At 34.0% G+C, this 12,709-nt stretch overlaps 2 protein-coding genes across 3 annotated transcripts; both read right to left on the reverse strand.

Moving 5' to 3' along the window:
• Window positions 1-1,760: 1,760 nt before the first annotated feature.
• LOC142529997 (serine/threonine-protein kinase PCRK1-like) lies at window positions 1,761-5,411 on the reverse strand. Of its 2 annotated transcripts, XM_075635747.1 has the most exons (5): window positions 5,239-5,411; window positions 4,210-4,608; window positions 2,773-3,033; window positions 2,550-2,672; window positions 1,762-2,413 (listed from the first exon to the last, which is right to left on the reverse strand). In XM_075635747.1, exons 2-5 carry the CDS (start codon window positions 4,579-4,581, stop codon window positions 1,883-1,885), a joined length of 1,287 nt encoding a protein of 428 aa, XP_075491862.1. In that variant the 5' UTR covers window positions 4,582-4,608; window positions 5,239-5,411; the 3' UTR covers window positions 1,762-1,882. The 2 variants fall into 2 exon arrangements, with proteins under 2 accessions (XP_075491861.1, XP_075491862.1); XM_075635746.1 differs by lacking the exon at window positions 5,239-5,411 and having other exon boundaries at window positions 1,761-2,413; window positions 4,210-5,219.
• Window positions 5,412-6,431: 1,020 nt separating this feature from the next.
• LOC142529515 (adenosine kinase 2-like) lies at window positions 6,432-10,318 on the reverse strand. Its single transcript, XM_075635068.1, has 12 exons — window positions 10,129-10,318; window positions 9,617-9,670; window positions 9,341-9,387; window positions 9,203-9,234; window positions 9,011-9,112; window positions 8,856-8,920; window positions 8,152-8,228; window positions 7,968-8,065; window positions 7,794-7,864; window positions 7,641-7,707; window positions 7,379-7,562; window positions 6,432-6,849 (listed from the first exon to the last, which is right to left on the reverse strand). The coding sequence occupies exons 1-12, from the start codon at window positions 10,209-10,211 to the stop codon at window positions 6,707-6,709; spliced, it is 1,023 nt and encodes a 340-aa protein (XP_075491183.1). The 5' UTR covers window positions 10,212-10,318; the 3' UTR covers window positions 6,432-6,706.
• Between the last annotated feature and the right edge of the window lie 2,391 nt (window positions 10,319-12,709).

A 12,709-nucleotide genomic window follows, 5' to 3' on the forward strand; every position in this document is an offset into this window, starting at 1 on the left:
AAAATTATAGTTGTATTTTTTATTTATAAAAATTACACCATGACACAAAAAATAGTTAGTCTAGGTCCTTCCAATATTGTAATATAATATGGTATATAAGCATAGATATAAGAAACAAAAAAATTGAGAGATTATAATATTAGTCATGTAAGTTCACCAGTTTTGAATTTTAGTATTTTATCTGTCAACGTTTGGTTTTAATCAATTAAACTTAAACTTTTTTGTTGTTGTGATTTTTTTATCTGAAAACACTAAATTTAACGATTATTCTCTCAATAATTGTAATCCTTGCGATCTTCGATTATCGAATGTGTGACATTGTCATTTATACCAATTATAAAATCAAATGTTTGTCGTTCTTTCAAAAATTATAACTTGTGATAACTTTACAATTCAAATTTTAAAACATATCACATTTTAGCATGAACAATTATCAAATTCAATAATTATAATACCAATAATTGTACTATTTACAATATATGAGAATTGAATATGTAACATTATCTCTAATATCAATTGTATGATCTAATATTTATCGTTTTTTCAAAAAAAAAAAGTCGAAATTAACTATACTATTTAAATATTTTAATTATACAATAGTACATCAAATTTGAATATATAATTCCAACAAAAACAATTATTGCAACAACTTATAAACCACAGTAGGTGATTAATTTTCAGCCAACTAGTCGCTGGTACACATCAATTCCGGTGACATTCCGCAGCAACGTGCTTCACGAGTCACAACAATGGCAAATCTAAAAAATCAGGGTTGCTTCCGGGCTCAATCCAACAAAGGACCGCCACAAGAAAGTCAATGGCCGTGTGGCCGCCGTACACATACACCGCATCTTTGTGCTGCCGCCCGTGTCTTCCAGCTAAATCAGGAACTCGGTCACCGCTCCGAAGGAGAGGCCGTCGAGTGGTTCCTACGGCAGGCCGAGCCATTAATCATCGACGCCACCTATATTAAGATCTACCAGTGGAAGCTATATCATATGCACTTCCGTCCGTCCGATTAAACCTCCACCAGCCATCGTGCCAGTGGAGACCATGCATGGTAGGATATACCCTGAGTGGCTGTGTCGACATCTGCCTCCAATGGCGTTGTATTTTCCTCCAACTTGGTGCCTCCGCATTCCACTCACGAAGTAGCTGCTGCGACAAATCTCGTGAAAGATTTCAGATTTTTTTAACATATATTTCACATTTTTAAATTGTTTTTTTCAAAAAATGGAAAATTGTTAAAAGTTGATTTTAATTAGTAACTTTGTTTTTTTTGGTCATTTTTTCGTTGGAGCCTTTAAAATCATTGAAATTGTTTATTTGATATTGATAATCACATGATATATACATTAAAATTCATTTAAGTAAAAATAAAGAGAAAAATAAAAAAATGATATCCAATATTGAGGAAAATATGTGTCGTTTTTTTTTACTTCGATATATTTTAGTGTGTGTAATATAGTTTTTATCCATCTTATGAAAATAGCAAGTTTTTGTATAAAAACCAAAATTTAACAAATAACATTATTAAAATCCAAAGCATATCAACTTACATTATTAAAATACAATTCTATTTTTGAATACATCTCACTTTTTTTTAATTATATGCATATGAGTTTAGATAATAATGCACAGCACACACATATATGATTACTTGTAACAATATTTTAATAATAAATAGAGTTTTCTGAAAATACTTGTGTGGAGGAAGACTTCCTAGGATAAGATATATATGACTAAAGAGAGAGTCAAAAAAATATTTCGTGTATAATTTACATGATCTCGAATGTTCTCAGTTACAGTTCATAGACTACATAAACAAAAATTCTTAGATTACATGTTAGATATATGGTAAGTCTTGATGACCATGCACTCATCAGATAAGTGGCTCACAGGTACAGTCTCCGAGAACAATTTTTTTTATTACTCGTTTTGATAACCATGCACTAATCAACGATCCACGGTTTCGAATTTCGCCTGTACCGTAGGTTTCCTGGAACGTTTTTATCTGACCATTAGTTTTAATAGGGAGCTGAGGATTGGCAGTACCTGCCGATGATTCTACAACTTGTCTAACCATTTCAAGAACTTCGCTCATTTTTGGCCGTGTTTTCGGCTGTTTAGCCAAGCAACGGTTAGCCACGAGAGAGAGTTTGTGTGCGGACTTAAGGATTTGCTTCCCTTCAAGCCTTGGATCCAATATATGCTTAAACTTCTTGGCATCTGACAGGTATGGTTTCACCCATTCCAAGAGCTTCTGCTCACTTTTGGGGCTGTTTCGATCCAATGGGCGTCTGCCTGTAATGAGTTCGTATAGAAAGACACCATAGCTCCAAACGTCACTTTTTGACGTGAGGTGGCCGGTTCGTATGTATTCGGGAGCTGCATATCCCATTGTTCCAACAACCTGGTGGTGCATGATTTGTAATCAAGCAAGTTTTGAACGTGATAAAAATTCAACGGTAAGCTCTTCTTCTCTGAATTTTTTTTTATTTGATTCTACTCCTATAACAGAGACATGAGTCTAATGTCATTGGGCATACCGCAGTTGATATGTGTGTTAGTCCCTCCGAAGGTCCCAATCTAGCCAACCCAAAGTCTGATAGCTTAGCATTCCACTGCTCATCTAGGAGAATGTTCGAAGATTTGAAATCTCTAAAGATGATCTGGATACATACATACATACATATGGATATAGAGGGAGACATTTTAATGAGACAACAGACAACAAATTAGAGAACTAAGTTGAGAAACAAAATAAATGACCTGAAAATCCATTTCCTCGTGCAGATATGCTAAGCCCTTGGCAGTATCGCTGGCTATCCTCAGCCTCATAGCCCACGAAAGGGGTGTGGTTGATTTAATTGATAAATGGTCTTCCACGCTTCCATTAGGCATGTATTCATAAGTTAGGAGCCGTTGGATTCCTTTTTCATCATCCTCAGCACAGTAGCCAATGAGCCTAACGAGATTCGGATGCTCAACAACACCAAGAACATTAACTTCTGTCACCCATTCTTTGTGACCCTGTTAAGTAGTCTTGGTAAGTGTTTATTCACCATAATACACCAAGTCGGCCAAAAAATGATGTTTGCCATCGAAAATTTTCGATCCAACATAGCCGCTAACCAAATTCCAATAGCATAGATATATAAACAACTATAGCATCATTATTTTCCACTTAAAGTAAAAACGGTAAGTAGTGGTAAAGACGCAGCTTGAATTTTTCAGAGAACATTAGAGGCAACTGTTGCTTCCCAATAACCATGAAAGGAATATTGTATTCCGAATTCATTTAAGATATTATTTTGATTTTGTAATTCTAGACAAATTTAATAGATTTGTTTTCCAAGATATACTATATCCTATCGTTAGGAATGATTTAATTTAGTTGGAAAATTATCTATAAGATATAAGGTATTGACTTTAAATTAGAGTTTGAAACTCTAGTTTCCTTGTTTATAGGTGTGAAGGATCCTTGAAGATCTAGGTTAAAGAAGTGACTATATATAAGAGGGTCAATTATCAATAATAGAGGGTGTGGCACAAATATACCTTGATAGCGACAGGAGCTTTGTTGGAGCATATTCAGGTCTTGGAGATTTGCATACGAAGCAAGGGTGGTTCGTCTATCGTGTGATCGTGTTGCCAATTGGTGTTGCCAACACTCAAGAACAACACTGATGCAGAGTGTTAATCGAAGAGTGATTTCATTTGATGTTTAAGCAATACGTGTTTGGTTTATGCATCTAGATTTGATTTGAGTTTTTATATGCATATTTTAATTCCTTGGAGTGTCAAGGAATTTAACTTTGTTTCTTTCACTAGGTATCGTTTGTGGTGTGAACGATTTACATAAGTTTTCTGGTGAAATTTTTGCCATGAGGCATCGCACAAGTCTTTGTACTTGTGCATGATTTAAATCCAAGTATTTATTTAGTAAAGTCATATCCGTGTTAAGTAATAAATTTTCCGCTGCTGTGTTGTGTGCTGTGTTGACAACACCGAGCACAACACCCAATTCTAATATACCATTTTTAATACGTATTTCCTGTTACTTCATGCGCGAAAATTCTTTCAAACCACTATTCACAATATTCACATACCAAGATAGGATTGATACTGCACCACTAATATTGGTGATATAGATCAATAAATCTCGCAAGAAAATTTACCAGAAGTGTATGAGAGAGGAGAACAGACCTGCAACCCTCTTTTACCGAGTTGTTTTACAGCCACAGCATGTTTCTTGGCTGGATCTTCCGAGCTCTTCATGAAGCCCTTATAAACAGACCCAAATCCACCCTCCCCAAGTTTGTAAGAGATACTAAAACTTTTTGTCATTTGTTTCAACTCCAGAAAAGTAAACACCCTGAGACTATTCGGTCTCTCGAACAAAGGCAACTGAGTTTGGCCTCTAGACTTGGTGATATGATTTGATCCACTCGTTGAATCAAGTCCAGATTCAGTCTGTTTCCCCTGTTCATGATCGGTGAATGAGGGCTGAACCGAATTTAGCCTTGAAGTCTGCGGTTCAATATTTTTCCCTCTATTGAAGAACAGGAAGCATTTCATGGTTTTATATGTTTGTAGCACCACTCCCTGAAAATTCGGGCAATAATTATAAGCCAGATAAAGGATCCAACTCAGAAACAAGCCGAATATCTGGAAACAGGCCATACATTTAAAAGCTTATATCAAATAACATGAAAAACAGAACAGGATATCAAATAGAAGCATTGGTTAGCAAGATGGATCCAACAAGGGAAACTGGGATATTGCCCTTTTTCAAATGAATATATACGTCTCCAGGCTAAAAACCAAGCGCGTCCCCAGCTCCATTAACCAAAGCTATTTACACTAACTGCTGCAACAAGCATCCGCCGCATGTAAACACTGTAAAATGTGAACCCGGGACCACCGATCGAAGCATTTTATTTCATTTCGTGCTCGTGAGTTTTTTGGTAAAGTGCGTGTGTTTGAATCGCCAAACATAAATCTCAAGTTAAACTTAATCACATGATCAAAACAAACCAGAAGAGGAAGGGGCGAATTACACATAAAATTTTCAAGTTAAAAAAAGAAAAAAAAAAACGAGGCTGTTCGAGCTTCCATCATATGTACAAGGGTGCAAAAAAGAAACAAACTTCGATACTTTTCAAGAAACGATCAGGAGGAAAATCCAAGAACACCAAACCAAACTCTCAACCACATTTTGGGAGAAGATCGTACCTTTTGTCTGTAATCTGATGATGACAGGAACTGGGATTCTCGATGGCTTTAAGTATGTAATAAAGACAGAAAAATCGATAGCAGAAGACTTGATTGGTGGCCACTGAAAAGAAAGTCCTCCACGGTGCGACTTGCTCGTTGAAGTCTGTCTTTGACGCAAAAACAAGAAAAATTAAAAGTCAAGCCATAGTGTTGTCACCACTAATGTACTTTCTCTAGTCTCTCAGTCGTGTGAATTGGTTTACAAATAGATATATCATATGTAAGTCTTGCTTCATGTTACAAGTCTCATCGGGACGTTGAAGAATAAAATTAATTGGATACTATGTAACATACATACCGTCTTGAATCTTGATAAATCTACTTAATATTATTGGTTTTCACACTTTTTGATTTCAATAATTTTTATATATATATATATTCTTGTGCATATATTTAGCAAGCGTAGCCAGTTGTAGAAATGAGAAAAGACGACTGTTTGTGAATTTGAATTATCAAAATTGGCTAAAACATAATCTGGCGACGATGACAACGGTACTAGGATTGGTACACATCATTAATTGTCCTAATAAATCCTTTCGATTTCAAGCTGTTGGTTCCAAGAAATGAGACTGAGGGAGGCCACTGGTCATTCATTTGGTGTGAGGATCACATCGGTGTGACACAAAATCTCTCCTAAACTCAAGAAAATGCATCAATGTCCGAATCAATCAATCGATTTTTTGCCATGTCATCTCCCTCCATAATTTTGTATTTCGTTCCCTCCTAGTGGATTTTGCTCTGCCCATCGGTCTGGCAGAGCCATATAACAAGAAGTTGAACTTGAGCTCTGATCAGTATATATTAATGCTGACTCGATGAGATGCTACTGTGCTCGTTAGATTGAAAGTCAATATTTGGGCCACTTCGAGTCAAAGTTAACATTTGAAATAGCGGCTCATCTTTGTAAAGTGTGTATATGGTCAAATCGAATGAATCTGTTGGGACTTGGATACGAAATAGTATCCAAAGACCAAAATATTCAGTTCCGATTCCCCTTTTATTGGAATCTAGAATGGAATAATCTATCCCAAAACCATTTCAAAAAATAAGTGATTATGGATTATTTTTAGAAGTTTCAGAGAGCTAAATCAGATAAAACAATAATAAGTATATACTTCTCTTGCTCAATGATATATAATATACACATAAGCAGCCAGAAACACAAATTTATTATTATAACAAAAACAATATTGTAGAGAAATAATGTTAAGCGACATGCTGGTACAAATACAACATGTGTTATATATGAATTTCCTCAGAAAAATAGCGGTAGAACATCGTTATTAAGCAGAATCTTACATGATTTTGGGGCAGTTAAAATCCCCTCTAAACAAGAAACCATGCCAAATATAGGTAAATTAAAAGGTAATAACTTTCTCAAAAAAGCAAAATTCGAAAACGGATTGAGGGTGGTTCGTGTGAAATTTCATTCAAAATCGGGCTTCTCTGGATAGGTGCAACTGGACCTCTGAATGATCACATTTGCTGCATAACAGCCTGCTCTTACACAATCTGCTATGGGTTTCTCCAAAACCAATTGAGACAAAAATCCACCCACGAATGCATCCCCTAAAACATTCACAAATGCAAATTAACATCACTCTAAATCTCATGTAACACAGGGCGGAACCAGAATTTTATACAAGGGGGTGACTTGCAGTTTGGGAAAACGAAAGATTTTCAAATAAATTATATATATATATATATATATATATATATATATATAATACTGCCCCCTCATTCCTGCTGCTTCCCCCCAATTTGCAACACATGGGTCTGCAAGTTCTGGTATATTGATTTGATATTTGCACTAACATCTCCAACAAGCGAGAGAATATATTATCAAGTGTTGATTCATATTGAGATAAAAAAAGGTCATTGGAGTAGGTAACTGGCCATAAATCTACTTTGAGAATCATCTTTGATGGCGAGATTCCTCAAAGTTCGAGAAATTACCAGGACAACACTAATATGTTGTTACAATGGTCTTAGTAAGTCACCTTTTTAACCTTTAATTAAATTATGCTTTGATGCAAAAACTGATATTTCTTAGTTATCTTTTCGCCTTAGAGGCCCTTAAAAACAGGAAATCACACACCTGCGCCATTGGTATCAATGAGTTTCTCTTTAGGCAGCAGAATCACAGGGTACAACGTCACCTTCCCGTCCTCTGCAACCACAACTGGATCTGCACCTTGTGTGATAACAGTAATTCTTTTGTGTGTTCCAGATGCCTTCGGCAGCTGGGAAATTTTCAAAGCTATTTCCTCAACGTTCTCTGTCTGTTCATCCACATTCAACATGCATAAGTCTATAGTGATTAAAATTCATGATTAAATCTGGTGTAATTATATCATTACCTCCCAGCCATGAACTTTAGAGAGAGTTCTTGCTTCTGTTTCATTTCCAAAAAGGAAGTCCACATATCTGAAAGCCAAATAAGAGCAGGCTCTCAATCAATCTCTTCTTCCCAATAAACTAGGTTGTCAAGAAATTTAGTAAATTAGCCTTACGGGAATACTTTGTCTTGAACATCCTTGAAGAACTCACAGATAAATGGAGCAGAAAGGTTCGTCGCAAAAACCTACAAATGCATTAACTTTGAAAAGATAGATGCATTCATATTGGTGCTGTAAATCATGCAAGTAGCATCAAGTGAGGAAAAACTAAATTATCCAGCTTCTAACCTTGTTTTTAGCAGCTGCATGCTCAGCAACAAGTAAGATAGACTCGCGAGAAACAGTGTAAAAAAATCCAGCAATATAGAAGTACTTGGCCTTTTCCACTGTGGAAAGATTAGATGAGTGCATATTACAACATGTTATGGAAAGTGTAGCATGCGCCAAATAGTACTCATTATGCAACACATACCCAAGGCCCAGTTTTCTGATCTCTTCAAATGATCAACTTTGTAGCAATTTGCAGCTGACAAATTGGCAACAAGTGATCTGCAGTACATTAACCATTATTTGTTAACCCAATGTCCAATACATTCATCAACTTGGGTGATACATGAAAGTTTAATACAATTAGCAGTGTAAAATTAGGGAGATTCTGAGAAAAGGATCCGCATGGCAATGAGTGCAGAGGGAAACGCAAGTTGGTATAGGAGAAAAGGACAGATGGGGCACTGAAGGAGGAGAGGGCAGGTCGCCACCCAAAGGAGTGCAGAAGGGAGGGGGATGAAGGGGATGGAAGTGTGGGGCTCCCAACAACTGGAATTACAGGGAAAATATGGAAGATGGAAAGAGAAGCTTTAACCAAGAATAAATATGCAGTTCTAGGAAATGTATATTGCAAGGTACAATTTATTATTTTGAGCTGCAGGCGGTCAAACGAGTATTTTTGCATAATCGTAACTAATTTAGAAGGAGAAAAGTAATAGATGAAGACAATTGATTAGTGCTATATACAGTGGCTATCCACTTCTTCTTTTTTATATGACCACAAAGTGACACTCTTTCTTTTGTCAATGAGAACACAAACATCATATGATACAAACCAATAAATATCTCAATAAAAATAAAGAGAAGAGGAACTAAAGTCTTGAATATATAAATAGATAGAAGACTGACCTTTCACCACCAAGCACACACACCCCACAAGTACCAGTTGCAGCTTCATCTTCATGATAATGAACCTAACACAGACATGTGTGATAATACCAATCAGTTTTTTTACAAAAACGATGATAGTAATTGAAAAGCAAAAAATGAAACAAAGTACTAACATTGACGCCAGCTAGTTTTGCATTGGCCTTCATTTCCTCACCAAACTTATCCTTTCCAATGGAACCAATGTAAATCGTTGCACCAGGAATTTGAAGCATCCACTGCATGAAAATTTTAAAGTATCAGCCAGTGACAACTAGAATTCCCAAATAGACAATGATTATCAAGCCATAAACAGCAATGTAATGTACCTGGGCAACTCGGATTGAATTTTGAGTAGCCCCTGCATTGCAAAATCATTGGTATCACAAATAAAAGCTAGTAATATCCGACAGAGTGAACCAAGAAACCAATTCAAAAATTCTTGGTCTTCGCCAAATATAATTTACCTCCAGCAATGTACTCCACTTTGTACTTAGATGACATTTCATCATACCTGATACACGTATTGACAAATAATTATTTCTATTCCTGATGAAATAAACAGATAAAAAACCTTGCAAGTCATTCCAACCTATACATGGACCGAGGTATGGTTTGTTAATACCAATTATGTTGGTCCTTTCATAAATAAATATGGATTTCTAATTCTCATTTCGGACAATCTTGACAAGTAAACGAATAGCTAAAACATGAATTCGAATAATAGCATTCAAAGTACTTACATAGGCAAGTGTTTTTCCTCCGCAAGAATTGCATTGTTCAATTTAATATCATATCTGCAGGGGGGGAAAAACCAATTCAACTTCAACGGGTACCAAAAACCCACATCTCATAAATTTAAATTAACGCATTGATCCATTATTGAATCATGAATAGCAAATCTCAAATCTACGCAATAAAGCTGAAAAGAAATGCAATACAGCAACAACGCATGCAAGTGTACCCATTATGCAAGTAAATTTTCACACGTAAATGTGAAACCACAAAAAATGCAAAATAGTAGCAACACTGCAATCACATATCCGTGGAACCAAAAAAAAAAAAACTAAAATAAATGCAAGGCCGCAACAAACATACAAGCAAGCAAAATTTCCATATTTACACAGATCTGTGAAACAGCGAGCCAAAAAATGATAGAAACGTACATAAAACACCAGATCTCAATATCAAACAAGCATATGAATCAAAGCTAAAACAAATGCACGCAAAAGAAGAGACAAATTCCGGAAATTACTTGTCCAAGAATTCCTGATCCACCACGGCGGAGATATCCAGAAGCGGATTCCCCATTCCTAATAGGATTCCTTCGTGCTCCATTTCCACTTCTCGCGGTTAATTGGAATGCGCCTGATTTTTGGATTCGGGAGGACGAATACAGATGAATGGAGTAGGGCTGGTATCTCTAGACTTTTAAGTTACTAAATATTAGAAAATATATAAAAAAATCCTTTGAAATATATATATATATATATATATATATATATATATATTATATCTATAATCTATAATATCTATTCTATTCTATTAAGGTTGAGCACATGATAATAACTGCCCAAGAGGACACCAATTTTTTCTTCCAATTTTAGCTTTATATGATACTAATACTATACTTTTGTTTTTTGTTATTTTATTTTATTTTTTATTTCAACAAACACTTTAATTTTATTTTTTTTATTTCAACAATTCAAATATCAATTTAGTCACTCCATAAATTGTTAAATTACACTTAATCTATCGATAATGATAAAAAAAATTTATACACACGCATCGCGTGTGCATAATAACTAGTATTTTATTAAGTTTGAGACACTTAGAATAACTAACTTTGGTGTCATAGTCTGTTTAATAATTATATATATTAATAAAATGTTAAAATTTTAATGCAAGTTAGTTTCAATTCTTTTTAAAGTCATTTTTTTATTATTTTATTTTTCAATTTATTTTTTAATTTATATATCAAAATTACAGTGTAGTCTCTAATTATTTTTTATAATTATATTTTGATCATCATTTAAATATAAATCAAATTAATTATAAAAATGTTATACAAGTGCGTTGGTGCACTGTATATAACAGACCTATTCTAAAGTATGCACAAACTTGGAACATAGTGTTGTTAGATCCGATCCGATTCGATTTTTAGTTTTTTGAATGTTTAATTCAAAAAATCAAATCATTTTTTTTTTCAAATTGGTTTGATTTTCTTGTGTTAGGGTTTGAGTAATTCGATTTGAGTAATATATTAAATTGTGTGTTACCAATTCATTGATGGTAAAAAGTTGAATATTTTTATAAATATATGATAATTAAATAAATCTAACCATTTAAAGTAACTAATAACCAAAATATAATAAAATCACTGAAACCATCCATTCAATATTTTGTATTAAGTTCAACGGCCTTTAACATAGGTGAATATTACTCTTTTTAACCATTTAGCGTATTATATATAATTTTTTAGCTAATTTAATATATTATATCTAAAACGGTGGATTTAGCTTTTATGGATTTTTATTTTGAAAAATGAATCTACCAAAAATCAAAATCAAAAAATCGTTTAAACCGAAAAAAAAAAGCCGAAAATTTACAATTCGATCGATTTTTTTTCTCACATTGGTTTGTGAACACAGTTAAATTTATAAAATTACGGTGTAAAAAAATTCATACCGGTACATATAACTAGCATATCGATTATATCGAAATTGTACGGTATACCGAGATTTCGGTACGATATCGGTATATACCGTTTTATACCGAAAAAAACTTTACGTTTTAAAACTTTTCTAAATTTATTGTTTTAAAATATTATGTATTTTAAATTTTTTGTATATTTTTTCGGTATTCCGGTATATACCGAATTTTTCAAATTGAATACCGTTGCCGTACCAAAAAATTCGTTATTGTTATCGTACCGTTTCGGTAAATTCGGCATTTTTCGGTACGGTAATCTCGATATACCGAAAATTCAGTAATTTTTTCAGTATACCGAAAATTCGATAAATTCGATATTTTTTTCTAATATACCGAAAATTCGGTATTTTTTGTTTTCAGCCCAAAAATGAGACTATTTAAACCGTTGGTGCGTGAGAAATGTGATGGACCGACTCAAGCGTAAACTTTCCCCTCTGATTCCACATCTAGTTTCCTTGGTAGGTTAGGCCCATACGGGTGGATCCAATCCGATTGACTAATTTACCTAATTAACAAAATTGTCAAATTCATATACTTAGTGCAACTTAGTTAATCAATTAATGTGGTATGATATTTCCATCGCTCACCTACCGCATAGATTATTCTTTTTTAACATGTGTTCACGATGGATTTTATTATTTATTTCATGGAGTAGTTCATTATTATGTTTTTATAATTTGCCTTATTCTCAATTTTGTCCATCTAGTTTTGAGTGAACTGGTTATATTCCTCAAATTTAGACTGTGCATAGAATTCGCCTCAACCGTGAATTTTAAAGTTAAGAATTGATAGTCAGCCCACCCTGAGACTTTGTTCTATGTCCCAAATTGAACAATCAACATCCAAATCCATAATTTCATCTTATATTTTAAGTAACTTATACGTGAAATTAAATATTATGGATGATAATAATTCATTTTGGAGGCGAATAATGAAATCACGTGATTCTCATTTGTATTGTTCACCGATTATTAACACTGAACTAATAGATGAGACAAAATTGATATGTGATCTAAAACATGAGACATATAATTAGCAGACGCTAAAATTTAGAGATAACATTGAAAATATGGACAAAATATATAAGTGTATAACTACGAACTATCGTTTTTTCCTATAACATT

This window comes from Primulina tabacum, chromosome 16, assembly GCF_025594145.1.
Source record: "Primulina tabacum isolate GXHZ01 chromosome 16, ASM2559414v2, whole genome shotgun sequence".
Lineage (NCBI taxonomy): Eukaryota > Viridiplantae > Streptophyta > Magnoliopsida > Lamiales > Gesneriaceae > Primulina > Primulina tabacum.